Source organism: Ctenopharyngodon idella, chromosome 12, assembly GCF_019924925.1.
Source record: "Ctenopharyngodon idella isolate HZGC_01 chromosome 12, HZGC01, whole genome shotgun sequence".
NCBI lineage: Eukaryota > Metazoa > Chordata > Actinopteri > Cypriniformes > Xenocyprididae > Ctenopharyngodon > Ctenopharyngodon idella.
This window is the reverse complement of record NC_067231.1, coordinates 2,887,073-2,903,415: the sequence shown is the minus strand read 5'-3', so window position 1 is coordinate 2,903,415 and position 16,343 is coordinate 2,887,073. Positions and strand designations below refer to the sequence as shown.

At 39.6% G+C, this 16,343-nt stretch overlaps 1 protein-coding gene across 8 annotated transcripts in view; it reads right to left on the bottom strand.

Annotated features, from left to right (window-relative positions):
• The window catches only part of tanc2b (tetratricopeptide repeat, ankyrin repeat and coiled-coil containing 2b), a 166,651-nt gene that overhangs the window by 4,513 nt on the left and 145,795 nt on the right, over positions 1 to 16,343 (bottom strand). For 6 of the 8 annotated variants that reach the window (XM_051913982.1, XM_051913984.1, XM_051913987.1 and 3 more), the window contains 15 exons: positions 12,708 to 12,939; positions 12,373 to 12,542; positions 10,633 to 11,258; positions 8,737 to 8,845; positions 8,504 to 8,626; positions 7,337 to 7,573; positions 5,046 to 5,495; positions 4,874 to 4,967; positions 4,522 to 4,655; positions 4,315 to 4,438; positions 4,054 to 4,229; positions 2,699 to 2,831; positions 609 to 700; positions 359 to 505; positions 28 to 128 (listed from right to left, as the gene is read on the bottom strand). In XM_051913982.1, coding sequence (XP_051769942.1) covers positions 28 to 128; positions 359 to 505; positions 609 to 700; positions 2,699 to 2,831; positions 4,054 to 4,229; positions 4,315 to 4,438; positions 4,522 to 4,655; positions 4,874 to 4,967; positions 5,046 to 5,495; positions 7,337 to 7,573; positions 8,504 to 8,626; positions 8,737 to 8,845; positions 10,633 to 11,258; positions 12,373 to 12,542; positions 12,708 to 12,939 — 2,948 coding nt within the window. The remainder of the gene's footprint in view (positions 1 to 27; positions 129 to 358; positions 506 to 608; positions 701 to 2,698; positions 2,832 to 4,053; positions 4,230 to 4,314; positions 4,439 to 4,521; positions 4,656 to 4,873; positions 4,968 to 5,045; positions 5,496 to 7,336; positions 7,574 to 8,503; positions 8,627 to 8,736; positions 8,846 to 10,632; positions 11,259 to 12,372; positions 12,543 to 12,707; positions 12,940 to 16,343) is intronic. The other 2 variants (XM_051913983.1, XM_051913985.1) reach the window with 1 other exon arrangement.

Genomic DNA, 16,343 nt, shown 5'->3' with positions numbered 1-16,343 from the left:
AAAAGTAAATAAAGTAATGACCCATACCTGCTGCTACGTTTGGCACGGGCTCTAGCATAGTATGCCTCATAAGACTTAGGCTTCAGTTCCAGAGCCTTGGTAGCAAACTCTTCCGCCATACCAAAGTCCTGCGACCAAGAAAGTGTGTTCAGTGAACTATATTTTATTTTTGAATTCCGGGGGTTGACATTTCATTATATTGCACAGTTGTCCTAGAGGTATATCAGCAAGGTTCTTATGACATGCTGCATACTGTATTACATCACAAGTATATATCAAGAACCTTACTGTGTGCACTAATAATCAGAATGAGAGAATCAGAGAGAGTATTTTTTAGAAACGTTCATGCTGTTCTTACATTCATTTTCCTCCGACAGCGAGACAAGTTCAGGAACAAAGACACCTTGAGCTCTTTAAAGGTCTTCAGGTCCTCGCTTAATCCTTCACGGGGAAATTTCTTCAGAGCATACTGGTAGCGCTGAGCTGCCTCCTTCACTTTACCTTTCTGCAGGAGAAAAGATGATTGACTGTGTAAATACATAGAGCCAAGGTCTCTGTTCTAGACAAATCTGTGCAAACATTAAAGGTAAATTATGAGTAAATCTGACCTTGTAGAAACCATCTCCTTCCTCTAAAAGTTTACTCAGTAGGATAATCATGATGTCAGGTTTAGACGTCGCCATTGCCCAGGTAGCAGGACCTATGGGGTAACAGGATGTTTGATGGGTCAAAATGGACAATCAAAGGTTTGAGGGGAAAACATGGAGAGAGACAGAGGAGTGCAGAACACTCAGGAGTCATAACAAACAGATGAAGGCATGGACAACAGGATGGGGATGCCTTCAGGGCCAACTCAACTTCTCATTCCCTGTAACCTTTAATCTTTAACCATTAACAATGATGATATTGTTTAATACAGGATTTCCCAAACTTTTTGTCATGCTTCAACTGTTGCCTATACAATGCAAGTAAATGGGGACCAAACAACATTGGACCCTACTGATTTTTATTGTATAGACAAAACAACAACAAAACCAAAACACTGACATTTTTCAAAATATCTTTTGTGCTTTACACAAGAAAACTCATACAGGTTTGGAATGACATGAGGGTAAGTAAATTTGAGAGTTATGTCAATCTTTACATTAATAGCTCACATAAATTTCAATCTAATTTAGTACATTACCATACGATTCTATCTTCATCGTTTTAATGTTATTCCAATTTTTACATGCATAGTTGGGAAACCCAGGTGAGGTAGGTAGATAGAGAAATATACAGAGAGACAGACAATAGACACACAGATGGACAGTCAGACGATAGATAGATAGATAGATAGACAGACAAACAGACAGACATCCCATTGAACTAGGTACTATTTAACTGTATACCCCCAAAAATAATCAGAGGCACAATGATTACAATCCCTATACAGAACACTTTGTCAGGACAGTTTACAGTACCAGTTAAACCTGTAGCACCCAAACACACCACTGGACACAGAACATAGAGAAGAGAGCTGCCAGGATGCCTGAAGGGAAGCAAGATGCAAGCAGTCCAAGCACAAGCATTACCTCCTTTGTGGCGACTCGGCATTGTCTGACATCCTGTGGATGGATGTCAGGGGTTGTGAGAGCGAGGGAAGGAGGATTAGGGTTGAGGGAAAAGAGAGTGAGATGGAGTGAGCAGCACAACCAGAGGTGGTTATGAGAGTGGCGTGTGTGTAGGTGAGTGAAAGTGAGAGTGGGAGAAAGAAGAAGTGAAGAGAGATGGCGGTGGTTGTGGAAGAAAAGTGAGGGGGAACACAAAAAAGCAGCTGTGAGTGGTGGGGAATAAGAGCTTCAGCTAAAGAATATAAAATTAAAAGTTAAACAACAAAACAGCACCAGCACTAACAAAGTTAAACTATCTCTCACCAACTGTTGAGTTGACAAACAGAAAGATTTTCTCAGCAAGAGAGTAAAGAAAAAAGGCAAACACCACAAACAAAAATGGTCACGGTTCCAGAGAGAGAGAGACAGACGAAGTAAGTAAAGCACAGAGCGGCAGAATGCTACAGCAGCCAAGCACAAGCTGAGCTAAATGAAAACACATACACATACATGTTGGTTTTTGTATCATGGTCCGGACTCTCTAGTGATAATCCGTTTTCCTTTTGGGGACCATTTGCTGGTTTTACTATGCTTGTGGGGACATTTGTTTTCCACAATATTGGCTAAGCCCGAGCCACACACACTAGGTATGTTTACATGCACATATTTACGTCAATTGCAATGAATCCAATCCATTTTCAGATTCTGAAAGTTCTGTTTATATGAACCCTAAACTTTGCGATCTGATTCACATATTCATGTGTATTCATTACATGTATTCTGAACAAAACAACATGCACATTTCCCAGTCACTGCGTTCAGAACCTTCCCTGATCAGTTCGTAAGATGTAAAATGCATGTAAGTATACGCATCACGGCACTGCGCATGTGCGCAAAGAACTTTTAAATCCAATTGGGAAAATGTTCGGATTCAAGAATTTACATGCCGATTGATCACATGATTTCAGGTCTTCAACACTCCTTCCAATCCGATCGAAATGTAATTCAGATTGAGCTCAAGTGGATCGATTTTTAAATCTGCTTGAACCATCAATCCAATTACTAACAGATTATTTGGTTGCATGTAAACGTAGCTACTGTCGTACCGATTTTGGCTCCTTTCTTCAGCAGGGCGACCACCACTGACGTGTTTCTGCAGCCGACTGCCCGGTCCAGAGGACGCATTCCACTGTAATCCACATGCTCTATCAAAGCCCCATGATCCACCAGGAACTGCACCTGAGACAGAAAAAGAGCACAAAAAGAAACAAGACTCATCTCTCTACAGGAAACACTGCAGCATAATAGGTCAAAACAGCCCAAAAGCTGATGCCAGGTTTGGAGGATCTACTTTGAATGCTTTGGGAGGAATTACTTTTAACTTTCAATGCAAGTCTATGAGATTTTGGGAATTTTTAATAGATCACTAAGGGAAAACCATAAGTCCAATTAGTTATAACAGTGTGGAGGTTTGGTAACCAGAGTCAAAATAGGCTGAAGGCGTGTGATGAATGTAGTTTGAAAGAACTAGGAGGAAATTTTGGTCTCAGATTAAGCATTTTGAAAAATCTTAAAGGATTATTTCACTTCAGAATTAAAATTTCCTGATAATTTACTCACCCCCATGTCATCCAAGATGTTCATGTCTTTCTTTCTTCAGTTGGAAAGAAATTAAGGTTGTTGAGAAAAAACTTTCCAGGATTTTTCTCCATATAGTGAACTTCACTGGGGTTCAACGGATTGAAGGTCCAAAATTACAGTTTCAGTGCAGCTTCAAAGAGCTCTACACGATCCCAGACGAGGAATAAGGGTCTTATCTAGCGAAATGATTGGTGATTTTTTAAAAAAAAAATTAAAATTATATACTTTTTAACCACAAATGCTCATCTTGCTCTGCTCTGCGTAATGTAATCATGTAGGAAAGGTCACACGTGACAGAGGTGGAAGTAATGAGCAGGTGTTTACAAAGCGAACATGCAAAGACTAAGTCGAACGGCAAAATAACAATGTCGAACAATTTTAATGTTACCCTTCCATGGTACTTCCGCCTACATCATGCGTGACCTTTCCAACGTGATTACGTAATGCGTGGCGCATCACAGAGCAGCGCAAGACAAGAATTTGTGGTTAAAAAGTATATATATATATATTTTTTTTTAGAAAATGACCGATTGTTTCGCTAGATAAGACCCTTATTCCTCATCTGGGATCATGTAGAGCTCTTTGAAACTTCACTGAAACTGCATTTGGACCTTCAACCCGTTGGTACCTGTTGAAGTCCACTATATGGAGAAAATCCTGGAATGTTTTCCTCAAAAACCATAATTTCTTTTCGACTGAAGAAAGAAAGACATAAACATCTTGGATGACATGGGGGAGAGTAAATTATCAGGAAAGTTTAATTCTGAAGTGAACTAATCCTTTAACCCAAAATTGTCAAGCCAACTGAAACATCGCTCACCACTTCTGAGTCTCCATAGAAGGCGGCCAGATCGAGAGGCGTCCGTCCGTTTTTATCAGCATGGTCTGTTGCGGCACCCCTTTCCACCAAGCAATGAACCACAGACAGATGTCCTTTCAAACATGCCCAGCTGAGCGCAGTGAGACCCTCCTTATCCATAAGATCTATAGACGCACCTACAAATAATCAAAAGACGTGAGGTTTATTTGATGCAAGCCTCATAAAACTGTCCCTTTGTATCATAAAAGGTATTTCATGTACCCTGAGCCATTAGGAACTCCACCGTGTCCAGGTGCCCTTCTGAGGCGGCCATCATGAGCGGAGTACGGCCTTGTTTATCAGCCAGGTTTACGTCTGCTCCATGCAATACCAACAGATCCACAATCTGAAAGAGAGCGTACAGCTGAAACATGTAGTTAAACTCTATATTTAAAGGATAAAGCTGGAAAAGGAGTCTTTATCAGTTACCTGCCAGTGCCCTTGACGCACAGAGCTGAAGAGTGGCACCACCCCTCTCCGATTGGGCTGCGCCACAGCAGAGCCCTGCTCCAATAGCAGGCGACAAACATCCAGCTTTCCCCGCCCTGCCGCTGCTGACAGTGCTGAGGAGAAGAGCAGTAGAGAGCTGTCAATCATGAGCTACCTGTCTAGACAACAGTGCACATTATATGCATTCTTCACACAGAAAGCAATGCCAAATGTCAATGTGACTGCAAGAAGAGAAGCCCCTTCAGACTCTTTCATGTCAGTTAGGATGCTGCCTCACTAGATTTTAGTATACAGTTATAGTATGACAAATCCTGTAAAAGTGAAGCTTTACCTGTCTCACCCCACAGGGTATCATAGCTGTTAATCTGGGCGCGTTGAGTGTCCTCTTCATCCCTCTCAGGCAAGTCCAAGAGATAAGATACAATCTTGAAGACACAGACAAAATTAGTAGCTATAGGAGCAAAAAGCATGCAAAAAATTATGTGACACCAGCAGGCCGTTACCTCGGTGTAACCCATGCTCGCTGCCGCTATAAGGGCCTGCTGTACGGCAAGGCTCTTGTTGAAGGTCACAGGCTGTGACGATGTCTGCTGCTGAGTCTGAGCGTCTGCTTGTGTCTGTTGTTCCGACTCTTCTGGAGCCTCTTCCTGCTCCTGCACCTTCTGCTCGGACTCCTGCGGCGTCTGTACGGAATCATCCTGTTGCTCAGGGCTGGAGGGCTGTGACTCTAGAGGCGCGGCTTGTGTGGGGGAGGGCGTGGCATCTGGCGGTGTGGGGGAGGGCGTGGCCTGTGGCTGTGTTGGGGAGGGTGTGTCTTGTGACTGTGTAGGGGAGGGGGTCTGGAGGTGTGTCTGGCCCCAGTCGCTCTGAATGAGGAACTTCACCACCTCCAGGTGCCCTCTAAGAGCAGCGTGCACTAGGGCACACTGACCGTGCTTGTCCGAGTGGTCGAGCTATGGAGAGGACAGACACACACAAAAATATTATTCAGCAAGGTCTGATGTGAACTGAGCACACAAAAGCCAAAATTGTAAGCTCATATCTTATTGACTGGCTTTAGGCAATTTCCATGAATCATGGATGGATTTTTATCAATCCTACAGGGAGCAAAAGTGCATTTACAAGGAGGAATATCTAAGAATAAAACTGAGAGGAATATCTAGTCTAGTGTTTCTCAGAGAGGGCATTGAAATGTTCTTGGGGGGCATTTGTTTATCTCTTTCTTGTCTTTATCTTGTCTTTTATGAGAAAATGCTTCCCTGCCATTTCACTGTAAGTGATTTTCTTCAGAAAATTTGGACTAAATTCATATGGATTAGTTTTCCGATCTCTTTATGAACTTTTTAAAGTGTCAAAGGAAGTCAATGGAGGGACAGAAATCTATCAAAATTCATCAAAAAGATTTTTATTTGTGTTACGAAGATGAACGAAAGTGTTACGAGTTTGGAACGACATGAGGGTGAGTAGTTAATGACAGAATTTTCATTTTCGGGTGAACTAACCCTTTAAGGTGAGTTTACACCAAAGATTCACAATGAGATGAGCTAAAATTTGTAGCTTACTTGCAAAAGAATATGGTTTGCAACATTCTAACACCATCAGTGCATCTGAAATGTATATAGTATGAATATGGAAATGTAATTAGGATGTACTACATCCGCCATGTTGTTACTATCATGTGACCTTCCAGCATCAGTTGTGTCGCTTCATAAATCCTCTCGCGTGGACTCATGGGATAGTAAAGCGTCCATTGAAGTAAAGTGTCCATCATGGTACTTTTTGCCTGTTTTTCGAATACTATGTATACTGTGTTGGTGTACTGTTTTTCCGCATATAGTAGGGAAGTATTTGATTTCAGACGCAGCGAGTGTCTAGACTGGACGCATCAAAGCAAACATTCTAAATCCATTGTTCTGTTGTCGGAAGAAGCACAAGTTCATGGAGTGCGTGTGAAATAGAACGGGGCATCTGTTTACTTGTGTTCACTCTGCTGCTCAAGTCTGGGTATTTGACAGGGTATAAAACCTTCTAGTTTTCAACACTGCGATTACATGAGGCGGTGTAGCATTTGCATAACAACGACTCTTTACTTCAGTATTTCTATCAGCTGTCAGACGTCCTGTGAAAGCGACTTAGTGTAAAGCATCCACACACGATATTAAAACAAAGCAGACATTAGAGATAATTCTGTCTCTTTTTTTTTCTTTTGCACTGGAACAATTAATAAGAATGCATCTTGTTTGCTGATTGGCTGCTGTTTGTGATAAGCGACTTAATTAAAGTTTGTATGTCAAATTATTAATTTGTCAAATTTTCTGTTGCATTTGCTTAACACTTATAAATATAAATGATATTCCAATGTCTTTTTAGCCCCATGAGAAACTAAAAATAATAATAATATTCCAACTGTCCAGTCAAATTAAATCTGTTATTTGGCATTATTAATAATAATAATTATTATTATTTAATCATATTGGTGTAACTCAAATTATTCTGCTGATAATATAATTTGATATTAAATTTTTAAATCTACAGTATATTAAATTAGAAAATTGCAAAAGAGAAGCATTTTTACTAATGGACTCTCAAACAACACTGTAAATAGCTTCAATGCAGTTTGACATTTTTGACTGTAGCTTATAGCTAGCTAACATTTCAAATGGGTAGCTTGACTATAGCTATAGTATCAGCAAGTTACAGGGATTTCAACATTGAGTAACCCAACAGCATTTATTATGCATAAAGTATGATTTATGAATTTTAATGTAACCGTCGATGTCAGACACTCGCGTACCTTTGCTTTCCTCTTGCAGAGGGCAGTAACTATCCCCAGGTGTCCAGCGGCGGCAGCGTAGCCCAGAGGAGTGAGGCCGCTCTCAGATGCCGAGTCCACACTGGCACCATATTCCAGCAGCAGGTTCACCATGTCCATGTAGCCCAGGTGAGCGTGCACACACAGCACCGGAGCGTTGTTCAACACCTCCGTACGGTAGTTCACATTAGCGCCACCCAATATCAGCAGCCGTGACACCTAGAGAAAATTAAAGTGCCCATTTAATGCTCAATTACAAGATCATAATTTTATTTTCATGGGTTGCTAAAATACATTTAAATGATTTAAAATAATAAAAAAATTTTGCTGCAGCACTTCTTTTCACTCTCGGCCTGAAACGCTCTGTTTTAGTTCCTGTCTTTTGAAAGCCCACCTTCCCGAAAAGCCCAATCTGCTCTGATTGGTCAGCCTATGTCCCTACAATAACAGACCGGTGTGTAAAACTTAGACGTATTTTAAAGAGTCTATGCCGTGAACTACACATGCATTTAATTGATCCTGATAAGCGCTTGTTGTCACAGTTGTAAACACGAAGGCATTCTTCTATGAGGGAGTTTGGCGTCACGATGGCTTTGTTTCTAGGCGGACCGTTAAAGAACATGACACACACGTCTCCTGGAAATCCTAGGTTTCAACCAATCAGATGACAACTTTGAAACTCCCCAAATGCCTCCAATTTTGTGTGCCTTGTGCATCAGATGTTCAGCCAAAGGTCCGTGGGCATGACGTCTGAGGCTGAAACTATATTTATGGTAACTGTGGTGTCAGTATTGGAAGTCCATACAATGTTTTTTTGCACTCACCACAAAAAAACAGCGTCACCTCAACATAGGAGTTGACATACCAATAGATCAGTAGGTGAGCAATATGCAAATGTGTAACATGGTGATGTAGCCAAGTCACAGAAATACAGGACTACAAACTAGGCGTTTCAGGTAAGTGCTTTCTTTTGGAGAGATTCACTCCCTTCAGACTTTGTAACATTGCAGATTGTTTACAGCTGTATTACACACTAAAGGAAAGGTAAAATCAGAAAAAGCATAATAGGTGCCCTTTAAAGTAGACAGTAAATCCATAATGTTGGTTTTAGAATAAGAAACAAATAAGATCTGTAAAGTGGAGCAGTACCTTTATGTTAGGTGTGTAAAGGTTTCTGAGTGATGAAAGAGCTGTAGATAAACTCTCTGTACTGTATGACACCCACAGCCCTTGCAGGATGGACGAAGAAACCCCGACCTTCTTACTCAGGCCCTACAGTATGATATAATAATGGGACAAAAAGCCTTAATGCATGAAAGCATTACCTGTAAAATATGAGCATTATGGTTATCTATTATCACATACTTGCATAACACTCTTACCTTGAATATGTGTGCTTTCAGTATGTGGTGACCCAGTTCGATGGTCTGCTGTCTATTTAGTTTGTTTTGTTGTCTGGAGAACCAGAAAGCCAGAAGAGTATGGCCATTCCTTCAAAAAACAAAAAACAAAACATGTTAGAAACATAAAATACTTCAAGCTACAGATCTCAGAAAACATCATAATTAGTTTTTCACATTTCCTAGGCCCTGTTTACACCTGGTATTAAAGAGGACCTATAATGGCCCTTTTACAAGATGTAATATAAGTCTCTGGTGTCCCCAGAATGTGCCTGTGAAGTTTCAGCTCAAAATACCCCACAGATCATTTATTATAGCTTGTCAATTTTGCCCCTATTTGGGTGTGAGCAAAAACATGCTGTTTTGTGTGTGTCCCTTTAAATGCAAATGAGCTGCTGCTCCCGTCCCCCTTTCCAGAAGAGGGCGGAGCTTTAACAGCTCGCGCTTCAGTTGCTCAACAACAACAAAGCTGGAGAATCTCACGCAGCCAAAATGAGGATTGTCAGTAACGGTGTTCAGCCTTACATTGTTCAAACCGGAGTCGACACTGATGGAGAGACTCAGGAAGAAGTTACAACTTTTAGAATGAAACTGGATGTTTCTGAATGGTTAGTGGATAAATTTATGTAGTTGCTGTGGAGTTGATTCAACTCATCCACTAGCATGTGCCGTCATGTTAATCTTTGGTGCAAATCTATCATTGAATTGACCCTCGTTTGTGAAGCAGTCCAGTGTAAAATGACCGCATGACAACAACTCTTCCTCTTCTCTAAAGCAGCCCAACATGGCCCCTAGTGATGTCACCAACCTGGGAAGAAGTTCGCTGTAGTCCCTACCAGCCGTTTGTTGTAGTCCTTAAACAGCGATTTCTTTAAAAGAAAATATCTCCCTTTGCATTGAACTTTGCAGATGTTTATGCTCAAACAGCAACATTACACACTAACTAAAGTTAAAAAATTTAAATCATAATCAACCACCCCTTTAAGATGCATTTTAGTCGATCAGATCACAAGTGGACAAGGGAGACACATTACCGCTTGCACCTGGTATTTTAATCCTTCTCTTTTGTCCACTTTCAACCACTTCTGTCCTGATTTCTTCGAGTGGAGGGTCTATGAGTGGGTAAATGTATGGTTTTTTTCAGATCTTTCAATCTAATGGACAAAATAAGCTTGCGTAATTTACATATGAACACACGGCGAACGCTGTGAGTGTGTGTTAAAAATAAGGAATGGTGAGAGAACATTGTGCTTTGTACGTTTTTCGTCTTCAAGCCAAACTTGGTGTCTTCGGCCAATAAAGTTTAAATCCCATCTGGCTAGCGCGCTTCCCATAATGCTTGCGCATTAGGTCAGTAGGTGGAGAGTAGACAGTCATTTGTGGCTGTTCGAACACATTCGAGCACATGAGCGTTTACACTATGAAAGGAATCCGGTCAAATGCGTTTTCGACTACCGAAAGTGGACGAGCTCAAAATGTTTTACAGCCCATTTACACCTGTATTTAACATCGTTCACTTTTGATCTGATCGACCAAAACGCATCTTAATACCAGGTGTGAACAGGGCCCTAGATAAACCTCTGAAGGCAGATTAAAGTTGTTAGACGACGTACACGTTGCGTCAGATTATCATTCTCACACTTTGATTAGGTGAACATCTTAAAATGTCTCAAATTCAGTTTGATTGAATGTTTAAGGCCAAAGAAAGTTGTATATTGTTGGCTCTGTAATGAATTGCTTTTGAACCACTTCAAAACCAGCAAACCAGAAGGCTGGTAGGCCAACTAACACCATCAAAGGCTGTTTTAAACTTTGTTTGTCAGCAAGGAAGTTTGTACATTTATTTTCTTTTACATGACAAAGCCAATTTTTACTTGCATCAGGTATTTGTCAGACCTGGGATCACAGAGGAACTTGGTCTTCTCTCCCTCCTCCCGCCATATGAGCCATTCTCTAAAGGACGGGTGCACAAACATGCGTGTTCCATCCCGTCTCTTCACCAGAAACACAGACAGGTTCTCCATCCTCTGCTGGAAGTCTTCCCACTCCAGAGTGCCCTCCACTGAGCCAGCGTTGATGGCTTGGTAGATTTGCTCATCGGTAAGCGGGTGCAGGGAAGCCAGGGCCACGTTCAGCAGCGGCAGGGCCCTTTCGAAGGATGACTGTGTCGGGAAGCGCATGTTACACTGCAGAAGGTACACTTCAGCTAGACTGACCGGGACCACCTTGTAGTTGGAGCTTTTGAGCACCAGGTAGCCGCGTTCGATCAGGTCAAAGGTGAGCTTCAGGTAAAGAAAAGAGCCCTGGCTGAGGGCTTTGAGGTGGGAACTGAGCTTGCCGAAGCTGGTGTTGTCCATCTTGCCATTGAGGGAGATGTTGTTTTGGATCTCTGCACTGCTGTGGATGCGGTGGAGGATGTAGCCCTGGAGATCGTGGTCAATGGCGTCATTTTCCTCCAGGGCGTCCAGAGAGATTTGGTGGAAGGGGAGAGGTTTGGTGATTTCCTGAAAGGTAGAGGTGAGAGCTCAGTAACTTTAAAAAAATCATGCTTGTATTAGAATTTGCAGCTGCTTTTTGGGCTGTTGAGTACAGATAAAATGTGCTGCACAATTAAATAGTAAATGTTTCAAAAATGTGGACTTTTTCAACCAAAAATGAAAATTTACATGCAAATCAATAAACCAACAACGCAAAGGGGGATTAAAAAGAAAACAAAACAAAGCAAAACACATTTATACCTGTAAAATTTTGAAATGATTAAGTTTCAAAGCATATATTTTCCTATATCATTATAACAGGGTCATAAAGGGATCAAATTAACAGGGTTTAGGACAAAAATGTAGATTAAATTCAAAATGTGTGGGAAAAATGCCACCATACAAACAAATTTCTACAGGATTTCTACATTTATACAAATCTGATATACACTATCATTCAAATTTCAAAGATAAATTTTTCTTTAAAAGAATTTAATACTTTTAATTTGCAAGGATGCATTAAATTAATCAAGAGTGACATGAAAGACATTTATAATCTTACAAAAAATTCTATTTCTAATAAGTGCTGTTCATTTGAACTTGCTATTTATCAAACAATTCTGAAAAATCTGAAGCAGCACAACTGTTTTCAACGTTGATAATAATCAGAAATGTTTCTTGAGCAGCAAATCATCATATTAGAATGATTTCTTGAGGATCATGTGACACTGAAGACTGGAGTAATGATGCTGAAAATTCAGCTTTGATCACAGGAATAAATTACACTTTACTATATATTACAATACGGAACAGTTAATTTGAACTCTAATAATATTTCACAATATTACTGTTTGATCAAAATGTGTATGAGCTTCTTTCAATAACAATAAAAAAATCTTACTGACCCCAAAAAACTTTGAACAGTAGTGTATTTTTTAATATTCTATTTCTAGTCTAGGTATACATTTTATCCCTAAATATATGAGATCTAATTATTCAGATGCCTTAAATTGTATACTGCATGTACAGGTGACACACTATATTAATATACAATTAGAAAAATATGACCTCATAACGCTGGAAACTAAATTCTGTTAAAATATTTATATGGTACAAATGAGCTGTGGTTACGTGTGTTTACCTGCAGGGAGGTCCTGACAGTCACCACCAGTTTGAGCCAGGCTGGAAACTTGTTGATGGTCTTACAGAGGAAAGACACAATCGTGTCTCCATAGTCTGGTTTGTGAAACTCAGCCTCATTCAGACCATCAATGAGAATGATGAGGTCTTCATCCGGAGTGATCTTCCTCTCTGAGAAAAACAACAACATACAAACTTTTACACACATTTTGCATCATTTTACATCGATTTTATATTCAAAATACAATCACAAACTTTGTGGAATCTAGACATGTGTTTCTTCTTTTGCAGGTCACTTTATATAAAGGCGTCTGCTAAATGCATAAATGTAAATGCCTTTATAAAGTGCATCCAGTGGTTCGAGCACCCCTCGTCTGAAGGCAGTGGGCGGATCTTGGACGCAGGACCGCAGACTGAGCATGCTCTGTATGTGCGGCTCTTTCAGCAGCAGCTCTCTGTACGCGGCGAGTTGTGGCGAGCGACACAGCAGTGCCGCCACGTTGTGCACAAACTCCGGCACCAGGCAGGTGTAGGCGTTATCTGCTTGACAGTAGTGATACGCCACGACCTGCAGGGGGCAGCAAAGATAAGAGCAGGTGAGAGGCCAGAGTGCAGATTATGCTGATCTAGGGACAGTTTGTTTTGATTACAAAACAATTATAAAATGTTACTAATAATATCAGTGTTTTAGAGGATGATGTGGAACAACAGCGCTCAAATGAAGAGCAGGAAAACAATATGCTGCTGCTGAAGTGCATCTTTATTTGTCCCCTGAGAGGAATGAGTGGCACAGTGCTGAATTGCAAACTTTTTCTCCCTCAATTTGGAATGAGGCCCTGACGAGCCTTTTATCAGGAGTTTCTGTGGGACGCCCATCTTTGAGACAAGTGCACATAATTGGTTCCATTAAAGCAGTAATTATTTTAATTAGCTGCTTTAATACTTGATTTGAAGGGCACTTCTGAAGAGGTCTCAGCTAAAAAAAAAAAAATGTTTCATTAGGATTACACAGCATTTTTTGAGGTAAAGGTAGTAAAAAAAAAATGATTATGATACAAAAAGAATATAATCCACATTATTTTCTAAAGCAACACTGTCCAACAGTGACACCGGCAGATAAAGATTCACAGATTCTTTTGAGCTCATTTGCTTTGTGATGGGCAATGTGGGATCACAAATTTAAGAATCTGTTTAAGATTTGCTATGTATGGAAGCTTGTTTCCGCCACGGAATAAAAAAAGATAATTGCAACTTTTTCTCTCACAATTTTGACTTTTATTTGCAATTGAGTTTATTTCACAATTCTGACTTTATAACTTGCAATTTCGAGTTTATTTCGCAATTCTGACTTTATAACTTGCAATTGCGAGTTTATTTCACAATTCTGACTTTATAACTTGCAATTGCGAGTTTATTTCGTTTTCGTTTCGTTTTCGTTTATTTAGTTCATTATAACTTTCAATTCTGAGTATATTTCAGGTGATTCTGAGAAAAAAAAAAAGATTTCCTGTATTGTCTTTAGATGCTTTGGTTAAAGGGATAGTTCACACCCAAAAATTAAAATTCTGTCATCATTTACTCACCCTCAAGTTGTTCCAAACCTGTATGAGATATTTTGAAGAATGTTGGTAATCAAACAGTTGATGGTAGCCATTGACTTCAATATTTTTTTCCTTACTAAGTAAGTCAATGGTTACTGTCAACTGTTTGAGTACATTCTTCAAAATATCGTCATACAGGTTTGGAACAACATAAGGGTGAGTAAATGATGACAGAATTTTCATTTTTGGGTGAACTATCCCTTTAAGTGGTTACTTCTGAGGCTGTGTAAGGTCAATTCCTTTAAGGACTTCCTACTGAATGCCTATAAAATACAATGTATCACTGCCTTAGTCGGAATTGATGACTGCAGCGACCAAGCAGCACATTCTCAACAAAGAATCCTGCTGAAGTTACACCTGACCCGAGTCTCCTGGTCTTCGCTTCTGAGTTTCTTACAGCAACAATAATCTGTTATTGTTAAAATCAATTAGACTAAAATCAATTTGTTTTTTTGTTTTTTTAAATACTACATGAAACATGACATTTACTATGGAGCCATTAAAGTGGCATTGTGTCAAAATTATATTTTAATGAGTTTTGATTTTCATCGCAAAACTTTTGTGCTTGCCCGAGAAACCTTGAAAACAAATGCAAATGTATTCTGAGCGGACACAACGTTTCTCAGTGAACACAAAAGCTTTGTTTACAAGCGCTACAGTTTTGTGAGTGAATGCTAAATTTCTCAAGGGAACAAAAAAGTTTTAGCAAAGCTTTTGCAAATGAATGCAAAGATTCTTGGGAAATGCAAAAGTTTTGCAAGCGATATATAAATTAATAATAATAATAATAGTGAAAATATTTCCTTCCTCAGTTTTTGCTCATCACTATGTCCCTTTAGGGGCTTTTTTTGCATCTTAGTCTGAATGGTCAAATCCAAGTATTTTTTCACTAATGCGATTCGATTGTGATAGCAACATATTGTGATAGAGGTTATGATTTAACCTAAACAATTATAGAAGGAGAGCATATTGTATTATGCTACTTAAAGACTATATAAATGTACTGTAAAAAAAATTTGTATGCCAATCAGAAATGCTCTGTCTGTGAATCATTTCTCACATTCAGGATTGCTAACATTGGGTTGGCTGACAAGTACAGGAGGGCGGGGTTTTGGAAAGAGTGCGTGTCATTGAAGTTGGCAAAATGGTGGAAGTTCACAAAACTGCTCACATCTCATAAAGCACCTTTAAGGATTGTAGGATCTTTCTATAACTTATTTTCCAGACATATTTATTGCAGCTGAAATTGGAAGCGTCAGTAGAAAAAAAGGTACAAATCATCACTGCATTGTATTTTCACTGAGAATACAGCTAGAGTGTTCAAAGGAAATCAGTACAATGTAGTGACACCTTCACAGCTCCGATTTCACCTTCATCTGTCCTGGTGTTCATTATTCAACACTTCTGAAATAAGCGTGAAGCAGACAGAGCAGGGGGCCCAGAGCTGCTCATAATTCAGCAGAACTTACAGAGAGAGACGTGGATAATTACTCAGACTAGATGCCTATGGCGCTTCTGAAGGCTCAAGAGTTTTTTATGCATACTGCATTTGAGTATGTGTGCGTGCGTGTGTGTGTGTGTGTGTGTGTGTGTGTGTGTGTGTGTGTGTGTGTGTGTGTGTGTGAACTTTGATGTGGATAAAAGATCTAAACGTCACATACTGACCTCTTGGTTGAACTCAAAGAACACCAACTTCAAAACTGCATGGTTTGCAAATTGCAATGCAGGAAAGTGGAATATATTGTAAATCTTGACATTTGAAATGTATTATTAATATATAAATATATATATATATATATATATATTAGGGCTGTCAACGTTAATGTGTTAAAGCATGCCATTAAAGGGATAGTTCACCCAAAAAAGAAAATTCTGTCATCATTTACTCACCCTCACGTTGTTCCAAACCCGTAAGACTTTCGTTCATCTTCAGAACACAAATGAAGTTATTTTAAATGAAATCTGAGAGGTTTCCGTCCCTCCGTCGACAGCTGAATGCAAATTTAGGCTTTGAATAAAAGGCTAAATTCAATCCGTTCATCATATAAAGCGATCAAGTCTCTCCAGAAAGTTTGGACTAAACTGCTCAAATCATATGGATTAGTTTTATGATCTCTTTATGAACTTTTTGAAACGTCAAAGTGGTAGTTATGTAGCTGTCAATGGAGGGACAGAAAGCTCTCAGATTTCATCAAAAATATCCTCATTTGTGTTCCGAAGGTGAACAAAGGTCTTACGGGTTTGGAATGACATGAGGGTGAGTAATTAATGACACAATTTTTGGGTGAACTAATCCTTTAATTCAAAATCTTTTACATGTTAAAATAATTGAACGCAAACAACACAAATAAATTACTGAAGCAATGAAATT